This window comes from Octopus bimaculoides, chromosome 3 (assembly GCF_046866305.1).
Source record: "Octopus bimaculoides isolate indiv1 chromosome 3, ASM4686630v1, whole genome shotgun sequence".
Lineage (NCBI taxonomy): Eukaryota > Metazoa > Mollusca > Cephalopoda > Octopoda > Octopodidae > Octopus > Octopus bimaculoides.
In genome coordinates this window covers 20,194,574-20,215,079 of record NC_142930.1, presented here as the reverse complement: position 1 = coordinate 20,215,079, position 20,506 = coordinate 20,194,574, and the positions used below count along the sequence as shown (strand labels likewise).

Sequence of the window (20,506 nt, the reverse complement as noted above, 5' to 3'; positions counted from 1 at the left end):
ACAGTATTTCTCAGACACACATTAAACATTGGTTCTATATAAATACAAGAATTTTTTATATGATGCTGAACACTCTTATGTGACTAAGAACAGAAATTAATAGCTCTTAGATATTTCGTTTTATATGTTAAATATATAGCATGTTTCCGGTCTTGTTCTCAGGATAAATGTCCGCTGCATTTTATTTAATTTGAAAATCATATAAACATTGTAAGAAATATATTAACTATACACTTCGTTTGTGTACTCAAGCCAAGTCTCAAAATTTTACCCTGGATAAAGCAATCAATCACTCAATCTTTAATTCGCGCTATTTTGATCAAATAGTATATCAGTCCACTGAAAGGTCGTGAGTCTTTTCTCTCAGGTGCATCCATTCGCGAGTGACATAGTTAAATATGGTCGATAATATTGTTTCTAGTTAAATACAAGATAAGGTTTGAAAACAACTTTCTATTTCCAATGGCAACAGTAATGAGTATTTTTTTTTATTTAAGCACAAGAAGATGGGGTTAATCGATTATACCGACCCTATTATTTGCGTAGTACTTTATCGACTTCAGAGATATAACTGGCTAAGTTGACCTCGGTGGGATTAGAATTCAGGAAGTGGAAGACTGGACACTCGAACGATTCTAGAAACTCACCACTATTCGACCAGTAATTAACCAGTAAAGCCACTGGTTAGTACATGTTTCTGGTAGTAAATATTTACTCCTAGGTGGACTTTACCAGTGAGAGATAAATAATAAATATGTCCATGAGTACAGTGCTGTGCATCAGTAACGGAACACAAATTGTCGATAAGTTTTAACTCTTTCAATAGATGGAAACAAATTTAAACGACGCGCCACAGGTACCAGGAAGGAATTGTAGGAGAATGAAGAAATAATCGAAAGAACAAACGTGCTTATGTACATAACCCTAATACAAATTTATTCACGTCAGAATGAAATGATATATTCAAAGACAGAAATGCTGAGTTTGTTTTGCTGCTGCTGTTATTCTTGTTCACTTGTTGTTCTTTTTTAATACTTGTCTTTTTACCAGACAAAGTTTAGTTGAGACAACATGATAATATTGATTTTTGGGAGAGAAAATAATCAACGCCTCATTTGACTGGTAATAAACTGACAAGATTTCATTTCAAAAAAAGTTAATTTGCTCTCCCCTTCTCTACTCCATCTATTATTTAATTATTTGTTCAAAGGACAAGAGCAAATATTTCCTTCGTGACATATTGCAAAATTTCGATTTTAATATTCAACAGTTTCAAATTTTGTTCGATATGATTCCAGACAAATAAAAAACATCTGGTATTCAAATAATTTATTCCTAAGTTAGCCTTACATTATCATAGGATGGGGTAAAAACGACTGAATGACTCATGCTTTGTGAGGGTCATTAACATCTTAAAAAAAGTTGAATTTTGTTTCGATCAGAAAAGGAATGCAGATAATGAACTCAGTTTGGAGACAAAGTATCATAATACGGCTCAAAACTATAAATCCACAGTGGCAGATTGAATGAGAATTAGTGTGTTTCAAAGAAAAGCACTATATACCCCTACTGAATATAACAATCTAATTCCTGAATAAGCTTGTAGATTTTAGATATTTTTTAATGAACAAAATCAGCCTAGGTGAAGTGTACTGACTACGACAGAGTATGCCAATAACCTCAAAACCTACAACACTCGCCATGAATAGGCTGATGTTTAACTGATGTACAGACAGACATATCCAGAGAGGGATATAAGAAAAGAAAAAAAAGGATTTTTACTTACATATAACTGAAAGAAGTTAATTGGCTATAACCATGTTTAGAAACCGGCTCGCAGTCTACGGCACTAGGCATAGATAAGCCTAGAGTCCTCATTTACTTGTTGATCAAGATAGTTCTACAACTAGAACCAATATCTTCATTTCTTCCCCAAGAGCATAATTTAAGTGTAGTGCAATGACTTCAGCTATGAATTGAAATAAAGTGGTGGTCACGGTTCGTTGGATTCGGTATTTCACCGTCTACAGCCACACGCTATATTTGCTTCAACGGACATGGACGCTGACAATGAGAGCAAATGCAATCTCTCGAAAGGGAACAATGTACACACATATTATTATCATTATCACTATCAAGCACAAAAGTTATCTGTATTATTTTTCTTTCTTTTACTCTCACATTTACTTTCTCTCTCCCACCCCTCACTCACCCACCTATACACATACGTACTGACAGCTCTACCGAGCTAACGAGGGTTTCTGTATCTGGTAACCAAACCCGTTAGAAATAGTAACCAAATCTGCTTGAAATTGCATTACTTTCTCTTAAAAAATTGGACGATGTGATCCTAGATATATTACACAGGAAAACAAGACGAGAGCATCAAAGCATTTTATAATAGTTCTGCTCTATGAGGGATCAGCTGGAGATATAAAAAAAAAATTTGCGCTATTTTCTATTCCTACTAATCTCTACAAACTGTGAGGAATTATTGCAATTAAATAATTATTTAGATCTGGCTGTTCTCTTGTCGGTATTTGCAATATTTAAACACTGTGCAAACACTTGAGAAACGATCCACAGTCGCAACAACAACAACAACAACCACGATCATGACGATGATGACAACAACGACAGCAGCAACAACAATTATATCAACAATGACGAAGACGACAATGACGACAAAACGACAACGATGCAGTAGCAGGAAAACGGTTTGTGGATCATACATCGTCATTTAGCTGACTATCTTCATAGCATAGGTTTACTTAACCAAAGGGTGTCTAAGCAACACAATGGCAGTAGCAGCATGGGTTCAGCAGCAGTATTATATCAATGGAAGAACAGAAATCGCATTTGCTGACATGATTTGGAAGAAATTCTTCGGACTACTTCTAATTGTGTCTTCTCTTGATTTCAACTTTTGATTTATAGCTTAATATTTGCTATACCATCAATATCGATTTTTACGTTTTTAATGGAGGGAAACGAGCAGCAGCAAGTCGTCAAAATCTTTGACCACTTGCTGTTGTCTTTACTGCTGCTGATTCAGTAGACTTCACAACTTTACATGTGGATGATCAGCTTCATAAGGCCTGGTAGATATTTAACTACTCTCGATGGCATTGCATCATCTCAGACACATTAATGCATGTAAGCTATTTTGTAAGGATGTACTGCAGATTACGAACAAATTATCACTGTGAACAGTGATAACAAGGTAAATATGAAGAGAGGTTTGCGAGCGAGCTGGTTAGTCATTAATAAGATAAATATTTGTATTTAGTATTTATCTCTCCCTGGGACTATATTCACACATATGAATAAAACACTGAGTCTAACGTCAATCGAACCGATTGAAAATTAGTGTATATGTAAATAGATAAAAATAAAATATACGTTTTAAAGTTTATCATAACCTTATAAATTTCTTTTTGCAATTGCATCTTGACTACAATGAGAAAGATTAAATTTATTGGCTACAGATATGGTATAACACCCGCAGGATGACAACAAATATCCGATTTTAAAATTGCTGTTGTTACAATCTCTTTCTATCTCTAATTTTAGTGTTTTTCTCATATAACGGTATCTGCAATCGTTTACATGCTGTCTGTACTATCTTCCCTCTAGTTTTGTCTAATATTACAATAATTCTTTAAACAAATTTATTCTACAGAAATGTATCTTAGGTGTAGAGAGGTATTTGGTTACCTCTTCTCTATTGGAAACACACAGTGACATTAATAGTTGGAGAGCTCTTATTAGAAATATTAAGCTGTCTGTATTGTATTCACAAGGACATTTCAAATTGTAGTTCACATCATCATGAATTACCTAGTGACAGTGTGCTTTACAGCAAAATATAACCCACGACCCTCATCAAAATAAGACCCTCGTGCAAATTCACTCCGCAGTACAAACTGTACTTCACTTAAGCTGTTAATGTAAGTTGGGATTGTGAGAAAGTTACCAGATCCTCACCATCAAATCTGCTAAAATATTTAGCTTTTCTCCATAGAAATAGTTAACTTGTGCGAGCATAGTAATCGGCAATACTAGTGTCCCACCACGCATGGACGTCGCCCCACCATCTGTTTTCTCTTTCCGCTACATATTTATCAGTGATTTAGCTACGTACAAATTCAGTGTTTTGAAGGAATTTATGAAGAATACAATGATTCTGTTCTTCTTACGATATAAGTGAAATTTTATTGAGAAACGCGCGAATGTCCCAACATGGATTTCTCTGTGCTGTAAATGAATTCAGACAAATGCATAAGTTTACATATTTTAGGAGCAGTACAGTCGATATATTCAACTTCAGGATTTGGCTGATACTTATTTTACCAAACCCAGAAGAATTGCAAGCGAACATCTTCAACACCACAATCGAAAACTACGCAATCGAGGAGATAGGCACTTTTTATATAACCAAACAAGAGTCTGGAAAAAATTCAGAAATTCACAACAAACTTCTATTCTCCGAAATTATAAACCTGAGTTGTTAGGCCTATCTTTATAAGAAAAGTATATTCTTTAGGTTTCAATAACTCCAGGACGTACGCTTATACCGTTTATGCCCGCATACGTCAATGAAAAAATAATTTTCCTTGAGAAATGCTTGAACGTTGCAGTCTTTGAGTATTCCATTCTTTCCTTATGTTATAAATGTGAAGCTTCATGGTGAATCAATAATATGGCTATTGTTTTCTGCACATCCCAAGATCCAATATGTAATTGGTTAGATAGTTAGATGCTCATTTTGTGTTAATATTCTTTCAAGAGAGAATCTTATCGCAAATGGCTGAAATTCCACAGGATTAATAATCATCCTTGAGATACTTCAAAGCATCTAGCTATATTACAACAGCGTAATGATTAAACAAACAGCCACTAACTTTGCCAACTAATTTGAAACGTGATATATACATTGACAGGATAGGATTTTCTTTGCCAACCATTAGCAATATTGATTTCGTTTCTTTTGGACTAGACACAATTGTATTATATTTTGGGGAGTGAATGGAAGAGATGGAAATATGAAAGTCCAGGCCTATTTCAGAAATGGTATTAACTATTTAAGTGGAGTCAAATGACTTCCACCGGAGATTAAATCGTGAGGTCAACAGTGTGTCCGATGCTTCTTGATCTACTATTTTCATCTGCTCTTAGGAATATTGCCCTAACTAGTGCTATATGGTGGAGAGGTAAAATACTAGACTGCATATCTAAAAACCTTCTGCTATTAATTCCCTCCAACTACGCTCTGAATACTAATCTCATTGAATCGTGTCTCCTTGACTTGCTTTCATCTGTCTAGACTACGGAATGGATGAAATGCACAACATACAACAGAATTAATTCAAAATTTACTCCGCCTACGAAAATTTGTAAGGGATCAATATTTATTTTGTGAAGACCAAAATTTACTTAATACTAAACATAAAAGGAAACCAAGCCTGAACGCTGTTCGTCCTTTAGCCAAGAGTATTATCAGCGTATATAGCGCCGAGATATTCCACCTTCATAGGGCTGGTTGAACTTAGTCGTTGACAGGAAAGTTTTGTACATGTATGCAGTGCAGTGTCAATAATACACTGGATCTGGCAATACTTAAGATGGAGTTTAGACACTTATTCCGTTTTCAGAGTTTCATACACTACCTGCTTAACTGATCATAGGTCATGTGTTTAGATTCACTGGTGGCATTCTGATATTTTTGAATAGTTATATATTATGCAGAATGGAATATATTGTATACTGAATGTGTTACTATACTAGAATGAAACCCTTTATACACAGGGAAGTTACAAATATATTTTAGTAACTATAGAATGTACCAGATTTCTTATCAACGTTTAACCTTGAAAAATATTACAAAGCTTATCTCAAACAGTGGTTCGTTGACCTCTTATATAGATCTTCTTATATAGGAGAGATCTTATATAGGCGCAGGGTGCATAAAAGGACATACACAGATCGTAGCAGACGAAAATCGTTCGTCATGGGCGCTGGAACTCCCATGTGACGTGATTTCATTCTACTGAGAATCATCAGTGGAAGGCGTCCGGTCACTGCCTGCACGTCAAATCTCGCTGCTACGATATATAGAATATCAGTACCTTTTCAAGCACTGATGTCCGGTACCCTTGACAGACAATTCTGTGTGTTATTATGTACCAAGCACTTATATAAGGTTAACAGAGTATTCGGTGTAGTTTATATATGTGTGTGTGTGTGTGCGTGTGTGTATGTCTGTGCGTGTATGTATGTGTGTACGTACACACACACACACACGCATATATATATATATATATATGTATGTATATATATATATATATATATATATATATATATATATATATATATATATATATATATATATATATATATATATATATATATATATATATATATATATATATATATCAGCTCACCTGAATTCGAAACATCAAACATCCTTTACTGACCATTTGCAATATCTTTGATATGCTAAGTGAAATGAATAATTCAGTATTCAATAACCTTTCCAGAAGAACAGTGCAATAAACTAGCATATTCAAGCCCGTTACCAATGAGACTTAACCTAAGAACTCTTCTGCTTCGATATTTCACCTCTGCGTACAATTACTATAAGCAGAAAATATAGCTCAAATTTCCCATACAAAAATATTCAATAATAAACATGATTCTCGAAAGCAAGTTTTGCAGATTTAATACATGCTGTTAAAAATAGAATACAAACAAACTGGGAGTGTCATACTTGAGAATATAAAAACGATAAATAAAAGTGTTAAAACACACGGTTGTATATATATATATTTCTTTTTTTAAATACTTGTTTTTTTTTTTCTTTTGCTTTTCTTTTTGGGCTTTTTGGGTGAGTGATGCATTGGGTGGTAAATATACATTATATTTTGTAAAGTTTAAAAAAAAATTTTGAATCGTCATAGCGCAAGACAGTTAAGACTGAGTGTTATCTTCTTAAACATTCAACTATGTTAATATATAAATTAATAGAGAACGATGGAGAAATAAACAACATAGATATAAAATACTGTTCACAGATAAATGAAGCCAAACAAATATGAAGCGTATGACTGGAGAATATTACACTTGACTCAAAGCAATAATAAGTGAGATGACATTCAAGCTAAGCAAAAGCCGAGTTTTGTGGTACGGAACGTAACACACAACAGAGATTAAAATGGCAATTTGACAACATAGGGTGTAATATATATATATATATATATATATATATATATATATATATATATATACGTAAGTACGTGTGTATACATAAAGATATTAAGAAAATTATGCATATTTATAAATCAAATTTTACATATGAACATGCACACATTTACACAAAAATATTTTAATAATTTACATATGTATATATATATATATATATATATATATATATATATACATATATATGTATGTATATATATATATATATATATATATATATATATATATATATATATATATATATATATATATATATATATACATATATACATGTATATACAGAAATTACCAACACAAATATATAAATTAAAGTATAAAATATACACATTATTAATATATTCAGCTATGTGTAATATGAAATATATGTACATATACAGTAAATTTATATGCATATATATGTACATAAACATATGTACATATACATTTATAAATATATATATATATATATTTGTATATGCACACATATATTAATATACGTATATGTGTATGTTTATGTATATTCATACACACATACACACACACACACACACACACACAACAGGTGCCAGATATCTGACGAACAAATATGATGTAACATACCTTCCTCGATGTCGACACTTGGTGGCGCTTGAGGAGGTTTTCTTCTCCTACTAGGATCAAAAATGTATTCGTATAGCAAGCCCGCTGTAATGCCACCTCCAAAAGGACCGACCCAGTATATCTGAAATACACAAAAACAGAAATATCATGCATTTTACTATTACCAAAACACCGCATATATAAATATGCAGAAATAAACACATGCAGCACTCATTTGAATTCCGCATAGATTTGTACTAGGAAAGTTTTAGCTTCGTTTAGATTTTATACCACTGGATGGTGTTATGCGTTTTTGCTTTTATTCATCAACGTGCATTCGATTATTACATATATTTAAGCATTCATATATATATAAATTCATACATATATAGATACATACATAAATAGGGAGACCAGTATATATACGTAAGTGTGCATAGAGAATTTATAAACATATATATATATATATATATATATATATATATATATATATATATATATATATATATCATAAGATAAAATAAAGAGACGTATTCTCACGTTCTAATATCACACAGATACAGACCCAAAACAAGTAATACATTGCTACAGCATTTACACATGCACATACACAGTTATTTCCAGTCAATCATAGATACATGTATATACTCACACGCACCTCACACCCAAATATATAAGTTCATATATATCCAAAGAAACGCATATGCACTCATTTATACAAAGGTATAGAAAAAAAATAATACCATAAATAAACACATAAATAGATGTATGCATGTAATGGTATAGATACACAAAATATCTGATGTACAATGAAAGGAAGTTATGCAGGCAAGACACTTAGATGTGACAACCGAAGCAGACTCAGTTGAATTAACACCGAAGATGTGACGCACATCATAAGCAGCTCCACGATAAAGTTATCATGACACTCTCTGTATGAAGCATGACATAGTAGCAAAATCATTTCACACTAGATTCCAGAGATAAGATAATTCGGGAGATCAAAAAAAGTTGCAGCAATCTAGAAAGCACACTTCAACGTAACATCAAAGAATATTGGTAAATATGCAAAATGTAGGCACAACAGACCAGATAATTGTTACGGATAAAGAAATGAATGCGCGCACACTCGTAAAAATCTCTTGTCCAGCAACCGTTAACGAAAATAAAAGAGATAAAGAAAAGACAATACTCAAAACTAACGAGAAATATGCAGATATAACCCCCGAAGTATTATACCTGTGATTACTGGGGCAGTTAGTTACAGAACTAATTACCTGTGTGACAATCTTGAGAAGCTAGACATCACAAAAACCAAAAAGTATAGCAATTAGAAGACATTTAATGAAACTCTGAAAATATGTAAAATATTCCACTTGAGAACTAAGTAGTTGTTCACACACACACACACACACACACACAGGTATACTTCGCTGTCGCAATAATTTAAATAATTTTAGAACATACCTTCCTCGATTCTTTTTTTAAAACAGTGAAACTCGAGGCAGTCAACAATATACCGTTGTGGGTGGTAAGAATATATTTACTACAACAGGAAGGGAAATACGAAGGATCGCTTTGGTTCAATAGTAGAACGTCTCTCACATTGACTTTTTGTATGCAAAGGGTTTTTTAACCAAGTATTTACACGTTATCATTCACCGTTCAAGACACACACCGCACACACACACCGCACACACACACACACACCGGCCTACCCTTCCACCGCCAAATATATATATATATATATATATATATATATATATATATATATATATATATATACAGAGAGAGAGAGAGAGAGAGAGAAAAGAAAAAGAAAGAAAGAAAGATAAAAGAAAGTAAGACAAATATATGTACATGCACTCATACATACGTGAACTTACTGATTCAAACATTCAATGTCATGCACGGATATACGCATACAACCAGGATTACTGAGTAGTCGTTGCTAAGTTCCAATGAAAGAGCTTTGTTTCTGGGTTAGAAATTAGTTCTTTCTCTATTGGTGAATTTTTTGGAATTAAACCACATCACACACTCACACACTTAGTAAATCCATACTTCGATAAGCGCAGCTGTACATACATTAACACACATACGTATGTACATGTAATACTTAATGCGTACAACCGTAAATAGTCCATGCATACATATACATACATCAATATGCGTCTATATATATGTGTGCGTGTGTATGTATATGCACTCACACACATAGTAAATCCATACTTAAATAATACAGCTGTTCATACATAAACACACATACGTATATACACGCATGCATGTATGTACATGTAATACTTAATGCTTACAACCGTACATATTCCATGCATACATATACATACATTGATACGCGTCTATATATATATATATATATATATATATATATATATATATATATATATATATATATATATACATATATATGTGTGTGTGTTTGTGTGTGTGTGTGTGTGTGTGTGCCCGTGTGTGTGTGAGTATGTATATGTAAGTGCGTGTATGTGTGTATGTATGTATGCATACATGCGTACACACACATAGGATTCAATGTGTTTACATACATACATTGGTGCATACAAGTAGAGACGTAACAAGGTGAACAATAAATACAAATATTATAAAAATATGCTTGCTCCGACTTATTTCAAACATGGAAAACTTTCATAGAAATCAGATTGAAAATTTATTTTTACTAGTATTAAGATTTCAAAAGAATCACGAAATAAATTCTATTGGTTATTGGATTTAAATTTATTTCCTTATTTTCTATTTTCATTGGCTGTGAAAAGGATTAAGATATTACTGGCTTGCTTCAAAGCTTGCTTCATCCTCTTCTTCTGAGTTTATTATTATTATTATTATTATTATTATTATTATTATTATTATTATTATTATTATTATTATTATTATTATTATTATGTAAGAAATGTTTAAATATGTAAGGAAACAACATCATCATCATCATCATCATCATCACCGTCATCGTCGTCTTCATCATCATCATCATCATCATTAGGATCATCAACCTCATCATCATTATCACTGTAGAATCTATCAGTTTAAATATTTTATTTCATTTATTTCCCTTTTATTGTTCCACAATATTTTGAAAATCGTATCAATAAATAGATTAGAAATTATCTCCAAATCGAATTCTTGCATTAAGCACACACACACACACACACACACACACACACACACACACACACACACACACAAACATACACACACGCACGCACACTCATAGACGAACACACACATATATACGCATGTACGTGTGCATTTGTGTAGATATACATACGTATTTATAAATGCATTTATGTGTAGTTCTATACATACATGTATATAAATATATATATGCATACATACATATATACAAACATACATGGATGCATCTACATATGCGTACTTTTACCCATAAATTTTCAAAGATAACTACACATTTATAGAGATGCAAATGCTCACCCGCATACGTGTCTGCAAATCTTTATATATTTCAGGCTTTAATATTATACACATAAACGTAATATCGAGCCAATATGATCAATTTAAAAATAGAACTAAGAGCACAAAGATCAGACTTAGATTTTCATCAAAAACTATCGAAACAAATACTGAGAAAGAATATGGAATATAACAACGATAAAGTCAATGGTAATTATCAAGTGGTGAGCAATAACTTTAAAATATTTGTCATAATCATAAACCAACTGCATTATCTGTCTGGATTGGTTGCTATGCATGCAAAATGCATTCCCTTTTTTTTTTGTTTTTTGCAAACATTTCTGCACACCTTCGCATCCATGTATCTTTCTTTTATTCTTTTATTCCTTTACTGGTTTCAGTCAGAGGCCGGGGCCATGCTATAACACCGCTTTTCAGTGTTTTCAGGTTTTCCTTTCGGTACACTTTTTGGTGAAGAAGCGAGCGTGTTGGGCGAAGCTTCTCTTCTTTGTTCCTCCTCTGCCGTGATGTGAGCTTATCTGGGATTTCAGTGAGAAATTTGCCCATTTCAGATCTCTTAGGTTCTTTGACAGGATGTTAAACAGTTGCAATCTACTGAAACTCAAGCCGTTGCAATACTGGGCTCTCATGTGATGAAGAAGACGCTATCTTTAGTATTATGTAGTGACGTCCAGTTCGGTGGTTGGTATAGCTATTAAGTCCAAAGTTGGGAGCTAGATCTTCCAAGTTCTTTCATATGTATGTCATTGCATACCTTCTCCTAGCCTCTCCCAGTAGCTCCTCTGTTTCACCGAATCCATATTCTTTGTGCAGTGGAGCTGTATTGCCTCAAATCCGCCACCAATTTGACGCTCTGCGGCGACTATAGTTGGGAACAGTAATCCAGACGACTGAGGACAATTGTCCTCCATTGGAGTAGCAAGGTACCCTTATTTCATGCTCTGAATAATCGAGGGATCCATCTAGCTACTCGTCTGCACAGTGTTGCTATCTTGGCAATATGCACATGGAATGTTGCATCACTACTCATGTGGATTCTCAGGACACGCACCTATTCTAACTCTGAGACTGCATTTCCCCCTAGTTTTATGTATTTCGACTGTAGTCTGTTTGTGTGTGTGTGTGTGTGTTCGTGCGCGTGTGTATATATATATATATATATATATATATATATATATATATATATATATATATATATATATACATTTATACATACATAGTTTTAAATAGTTATAGAAATATATAGATACAGAATGATGGAAAAGAGAGTAATTGGAGAAATTAATCAATATGCACAAACGAAACAGCAATATAGGAGTTATTACCCACATTTCAATTATCGAAGGAATTACACCATACAGTATTTTCTTTGCTTATATTTCTGCTGATGAAATTTATTTTTCTTTCCTATGTAATATATCCTATATAATATCCTATATAATATCCTATATAATATCCTAATGATGAGCAGTGCTTTGTCACAGAATAAAATGAATGTCTGCTAACTAATTTTATTAACTAATATTTGGGAGCACTGGCAATTTATAAACTTTATATTAATATAAAGCCAAACCTCATTAGATTTACTACAACGGCTGCATTAATATATGCCAGCGTGTAGAGTTATATGTAACAAATTAATGATGCTTGGATTCTAATCATTATATTTTTTGATGAATTCCTACTAAAGAGTATTCAATACAAAGTGATTAATACTTTTCAAAATGCATAGTCTATAATCACTGTCAATCTCTGGACTGAACTTTCTTCCAATGCACCTCCAAGTATACATTGCTTTCGACTCACAAAGTTCAACCCCGTCATACAATTCGAAGTAATATGTAGTCACTACGCTTAACACAAAATAATTCTCGTAAAATAGCAAAGAGTTCGTCGCGTGTATAATAAAATTAATGTCGGAACTATTATGTCACTCGAGTTCTAAAGCTCTCTCAGGAACAGATTTCATTCCATGCATTTCAAACAGCAAAAATGTACCATAGTGCTTATTAGTTGTATCACTTAACTACTTGGTGGTAAATAAACTCTTATTCTATAACGCAAGAAAAGTGGCCTGTCTCATGTCTAAGATGCTGTTATCTAATGTTATGTTATTGATCATACCTATCTCCATTATTACCGGATTTACTAATCCATATTTAACGTGGCAAGAAATTTATAAGTATGATCTTTGAAAGTAATAGCAAAGATTATGTATTGTCTGTTTTAGGCCAGAAATTATTAGTTTTACTTCTAAATCAGTGGCATTGAAATATCGTTATAAAGTTGCCTTGGACGGGCTAAAATGAGTTCCAGATATATTCTTGGTTTTGCCGGAAGAAATCATGTTTATTTGGAGTTTTATTTGTTTATTTATTTATTTTGTTAAATAATTGCATGAACATTTTTGAAAATTGTTGGGTGATGCTTAAATCTTAACTCTTTGCAACGTGAGGGCAGATTCAGAGGATTTTTGGACTGTATTCTTGGAGAGTATTTACCACATTTACCTCGGTTTCCTTTATTCACTTTACTGAAACTTTAGTCTTTTTAATCATACTTCTAATATACTCGCTTTGCTGCTGGTGTCGAGTTTTTCTTTGCAGAAAATTTCAGACGTTCCACTATTTTCAATTTTTGCATATCTATGCATGAATAGTTCCTGACAAACCCTGGATGAATATTTGTATTGTTGAATGCCTGCTTTTAGAAATGTTGGAAAAACGTTCAGTATGTCAATTGAAACAGTGAGTTTTATATTTCTTATTGTTCAAATGATTGACGTAAGAAGCGTAGGAGAATAGATAAATAGAAATATTAGGAAACACAAAGAAAGAGGATTAGCTAATGACATACAGAGTTAATTGGTTAACGGAAAAGTGTTAGAAAATGTGTGATGCAGTCAGGTACACATTGCTATGCCAAGAACTTTTGATGTCTTCATGTCTTCAATACTATGTGTACGAAACACACATGACAGAAGAATATTTAGGATTAGTAAATATTAGGCTGTATCACATGAAATGTCGTATTTGAAAGGTAACAACATGTTTCAGAAGTGTTAGAGAACTACTGATTTATTTAATCAAAGTATGATCCATGTTCATTTATGACGTTTACCCAACGTTTGTCTATGTCATATATTAAAACAAAATTCATCTTTTGCTGTGATAAACTGTCCGAATGCTTCAATTATCTCTTCTCTATTTAAGACTGTTTTATTGCTTATGAAAAGTTCAAAATACTTAAATAAGTGATGGATCAGTAGGAGAGATATCAGGAGAATAGGGAGGGTGTTCCAAATCTCATAATTAATTCAGGCTTTGCAACTTTTGGACCGTGGCTTGAGGAGTGTGAGGACGTGCATTGTTGTGGAGCAAAATTGGGCCATCTCTATTCACTAGTCTGGGTTGCTTCTTTTTCAAATTCTCATGCATACAATCAATTTCCTGGTAATATGATGTTGCTGTTACCGTTTCTTCTTGTTGCAAAAATGAATAATGAATAATTTCCTTCGCAGACCACCATAGAGTGACCACTAACTTTTTAGGGTACAATGGTGGGTTTGGGTAGTGTTCATGTGACTCTGCATCTAATCACTGTCCTGTTCTCCTTCTGTTGTCAAAGAGTATTCATTTCTAATCGCAAGTAATGATTTGATGCAAAGATTTTTGTAATGTTGTCAGGATTTTGGTTCACCTTAGAAAGAGGAAATTCACATATTCAAGGTGCCCCAAAAGTCACAAGTTTGCCTTTCTTAAATATTAGTTAATTGAAATAAGTTTTCTTTTGTAGATAATGAAAAAATAAAAATATTTAGGTATCAATGTAAGCCTTCTTATTAGAGACTAGAGATTCCCACGGCACTCAGAAAAATGCCGTACATTATTATCCAAATAAAATTAGATTTTCTCAGTAGATATCCTTTATGGAAGACGTTAATTGTTTCAATAGATGCTGCCCTGTCTCACACATAAAATATATACATTTTATTAAAGTATTTTTCAAAACTTGCCTATAGCTTTCTATGAAGAAATATTGAACAAGCAATTGACTAAAATATTTTACTTCGTACAAAATGGATTTGCCATTTCCTGAAATGTGGTTAGATAATTGCTTCAACTATTGGCACAAGGTTATATAATGAAAAGCTAAACTTACTCACGGCCATAGAAAATATTATATTACTCTCGAACATAGGCGTTTGGAAAAAGAGGAGAGAGTGTCTAGGTATATTTCTTAATCTATCTCGGACAAATGTTTCCCCTTTTATAACAGCTTGAAACAATGAAACTCATGCCAAGTGAAGAAATTAATATCATAAACGACGTCACACCGATAACAATAAAACAATAAAAGTAGAATTAGTCGCAACTCCTTAGCCACACTATGACGGGGATTCCGAAAGTGCACATGCAATAACACACATTACGTGACGCAAATTAAATGTATAAAAATATGACACATTTATATCCCACCAGTTTCTTTTAAGCATATATTTTGTTTTGTTAACTAACAGCAGCAACAATGATAATGAGGGTTAAGTATTTTGAGGCGGGATGTTTCGAAAAGACGTCAGCATGTGATAGGTGGATTCTATTACTCATAAAGATTTTCTGCTGGAGCAGTAGGTAACGAAAGACTCATCAAATATTCAATGTTAAGACTGTTTGCAGAAGGAAAATATTCATGGTGGTGATGAAGAGTTAAAAGTATAGTCTTTACCTAATATAGCAAACAGCCGAATCAAAGACAGAGAATCTATTGAATTCATGCGGGAGTTACTGCGTGCCCGTCAACTTGCTAGAAATATCAGAAAACTATCCTTCAAATCACATTCTATCATTTGGACACATAACAGACCTGTTGAAAAAGTAAAATAGAAAATAACAAATCATCTTCACTGGAATACCTCTGATTACAGGTTTTCCTAATCAGAATTGACCCTGGGACGCAGCAACAACTTAAGTGAAGTTGAATTGGATTGTTGTGTTTTAAATGTATTTATTTACTATTGGCAGGATGCAATGCAGGTGACGCAGCTTCGACACCTTTCCGATTCAATGATCTGCAGTTTCCCCACTAATGGAATACTAACTTCTATTTCATAATTCGAGAAATTGTCACTTGATACATCAATTCACTACAAAATCCTCCATCATTTTCCACAGAGCACGAGAAAAAATATTATTAAAATAAACATATGAAGAAATTAGAGATCAACGATTTGACATTGTTATAACAGAAGAGATATTTGTCACTCATGTTTAGCTGTTAGCACTGAAGACATAAATTTGATTTCAACTAACCGAGAGAGAGAGAGAGAGAGAGAGAGAGAGAGAGAGAGAGAGAGAGAGAGAGAGGGGAGGGAGAAGACAATCCATTCACAACATAAGGGATTTTGTTTTAATTTGTTTTAGTCAGTTGAGAATAATATCGGAGAAGGAAGGAAACAAACATTAATGGAGTTATTTATTCACGCTGCTATAATATAATAGTAATAATATCCATCGTAAGAATCAGTGATGCAATGATGCATGGGCAATCTTTCGATCATAACTTTTAGTTTGTGTTTCGACAAGATTCAAATATGTTAATGGAAATGATAGTTATACAGTGTGAAGTAAAGAAGCACGAAGAGATACAGAATTTTTTTATCAATTTGGCATTGGTGGTAGTGGAGGTAGTGGTGCGAATAGCGACGAGGGAACAACTATAGTAGTAGTAGTAGTAGTAGTAGTAGTAACAGCAGCAGCCTTTATTGCTTTATTTTTTTTACATGGAAATGCAAACTATTTTCAGTGAAGAAGAAAAAGTGGAAAAAAAGTTGATAGTTGTGATCTTTGTTGTAATAGCTATTGCTGTTGATGATATTTTGGTGTTGGTGGTGGTTGTGGAGGTTGAATCAGTAGCAATCGTGGTGGTGAGGGATTACGGTATGCGGTGGAGAGGAGGGTAGTGGCAGCGGTGAAGAAAACGAAGGTGTATGATGGGATGAACAATAAAAAAGATAAAAGATTACAAAAAGAGAGCTAAGGGCATTGAATTGAAAATTGCCAGATACAACTTCACAACGCAGGGTTTCATTGCGTCACATTTCTCACCTTGACCAAATTCAAACGATTAGTTGACAGGGAAAAAATAATACTTGAAAAAGAACTTGTGAGATCTGGTCTATCATAATCCTTTTTAGATGTATTCATTTGTGAACAATAACCTCATTTTCATACTTGGGTCTCGTAAAGATAGTCGGTGATCTAATGTATTATATGTTCCAGTTTAGCAGCAACAAACTACAGGTGTTTCGGCACATTATTCTAGAAAGTCAAGGTTATATTAGCGAATGTAATGTGCAATACTTCTCAAGATATTACAATGTGTGTGCATGAACGTGTATGCCATGTTTACAAGCATAATGTATCAGTAGGTTTTAGTTAAAAACTCATGGAACAGGCAAACGAAAAAATGCTTATACTAAATACAATATTTTCATGGGCAGATAAGGAGTGATACTCCAGTATCTTGGCGGTTCCCCATTTTATCTCAACGAAGATATCGTGTTGAAAGGTGAAGTATTTGCATCTAACTACGACATACAGCATATATTATGCAATACAGTAGATAACACTAAGTTAGACAACAGTTACTGCACCAGTAAAATACTCGCACTTATACATAAATACATGCTTACAAACACACACATATATATATATATATATATATATATATATATATATATATATATATATATATATGTATGTATGTATGTATCTATGTATGTATGTATGTATGTGTGTATGTATGTATGTATTTACAAGATATTGTCTAAATTCCGTTGCAAGACCTTATTTCTAAGTAGGAAGTTAGGCTTCCTCTATTTGCGAGAAATATATAACCAAGAACACATACATGCATACTCGCGCGAGCGCACACACATAAACACATACCAGCATATATACATAATTATATTTGCTTTTATAGATGATAATATGGCATATATATAACAACTTTGAAGTGCCTTCGTGTAAGTTATCCCTACATTGCTTTAGATTATTGAGTACATTTTCCTAAACTGTGATTCTCTCAGGGGTTTTTATGCATAGATATACACAAATATACACACACATATACAGAAGTATATATATATGTATATATATATGTATGCATGTATATATACATATGCATATATACATATATATACGTATATATACATATATATTTGCACATATATGTACATATATACATATATACGTACATATATATATATATATATATATATATATATATATATATATATATATATATATATATATATATATATATATACATATACAGGGTGCGTAAGATATTTGAGAACAGATTTTTATGTTTATAAAAAAAAAACAGCTATATAATAACCGATAAAAACTTTGTTTATCAAAAAGTGATATGAGGATAAAAATAAACCTTTTTTATAATGTTATTCAATGAAACATCTCAAGGCTGTAACTGGCTGGTTAGGCCACCTGGATTTACAGCTAACTGAGTCTTCAGTTCTCCAATTTAATCTTATGAGCTCAAAACTGGTCCCAAACCAATAAGGCAGGTTCATTTAATAGCCTGCCTCAACACCTGGACCACACTTTATCAAGCCACAATTTCATTCCTCCCTCATCCATCCAACCTTTTGTGTGGACATGAACATAAATGTCATTGGGTATCCTTTCTTTAGTCAATGTCTTACTTATAAAAATTAAAGAAGGTGGTCGTTTTGTGTCATCGACGCAGCATGCTAATACAACTGTGTAGTGTGTCATTTCATGGCCACATGTTTTAACAGTTGGTCTTAGCACCCTTAGATTCTACTGACTTGTTTGAAGTCGCATCAAATCTCAGAAAACTCGTCCATATTCTTCTCTTGCATTAATGACATACCTGTGAAAGTTAGAAATTTGATCTTCGTATACAGTGGGCATTTTTGTGCTATTCTTGCCCTAATCCTCATACAGAAGTTATTTCTCCTCATAAATCTGGAACATCATGATTTTGGCCCTTTAAAATCATTGATATCTCTATCCATTACTATAAGTCTTGAACGGTACACAATCATTTTAGTGGATACTGAAAAGCCCGATCTTCCTTGCTGTAAAACCCATGCTTTTAATTTGTCTTGTAGACCTGACCACTTTACCACTCCCTTACGGATGCAGTGTTTGCTACGTTTACCAGCTTTTAGCTGCTCTACTTTTTCCGTCCAAGGAAACAAGAAGAGCAGCTGGGTTATGTATGTTGGGGAAGGAAGTAAGTAAGATGATGTGAGCTTCCCTGACTGCCGACGTATCGTAAGCAATTTTTCGTAAGTCTGTGTTAACAGACAGTGATAATTCGGTTTGTTTCAATATTTTATAATTAGTAACACAATTTACTGTAATAATTTGGCTTGTTTTCATTGTCTTATTATTAACAACAATTTCGGTGCCTAGAGAATTTACCCAGTATGCCCGTCCATCTCCGTAACCTACGGCGCTCGATCTCCCATCAGCAATACGGCCGCATTAGGCGCAGGGCAATTTTTTAATACATTTAATGCGTATATGATTTTAGCTAATTGTATTCATCTACTGAAGACTTTTAGTCGGTAGTAGTTAGTGACGAGAAACCAGTATTAATGCTCTAGAGTTAAGTGATGAAAAGGAACTGACTGAGATTTCAACTTCTTTTGTATTAATTTACAGAATAAGAGAGTTTATATTTGGTTAAACCTTTAAGAAAATGGACATTGGTATTGTTTGAGTGAAAGAGCCCAATCACTTGAGCTTCATAAGAGAGAAATAACGTATGTATTGCGTATATTCACAATTTTTTTTATAGAGTAATATTTTAGGAGTAATGAATGATTTAACAGCTTATTTAAATGAATTCTCTGAGACAACTATTATCATTTCTCTTTCTCTTCACAGTTTAAAATATAGACTATTCATAACTTTTATATTAGCAGTGGTATTATAACTTTCATAGAAATACTTCCATAAACACTTAAGCACATATACATGCATTCATACAACAGACCACGGATAACTAACTGTGGACAGAAAGTGGGAGAGAAAGCGGGAGAGAGAGAGAGAGAGACATAGTAAGATAGTTAATGGTCAGCCTATTTATTTCCATGAACATTGCTGACCAAAGCTTTTTCGTGACTTTAGTTTACGTATGGAAGCATCAATTGCTGATAAAAAAGCAA

At 33.1% G+C, this 20,506-nt stretch overlaps 1 protein-coding gene across 2 annotated transcripts in view; it reads right to left on the bottom strand.

The window, feature by feature from the left end:
• LOC106878504 (lens fiber major intrinsic protein) overlaps nt 1-20,506 on the bottom strand; it is an 866,292-nt gene that overhangs the window by 188,190 nt on the left and 657,596 nt on the right. For both annotated transcript variants that reach the window (XM_089348664.1, XM_089348665.1), the window contains exon 4: nt 7,840-7,960. In XM_089348664.1, the coding sequence (XP_089204790.1) occupies nt 7,840-7,960 (121 nt within the window). The remainder of the gene's footprint in view (nt 1-7,839; nt 7,961-20,506) is intronic.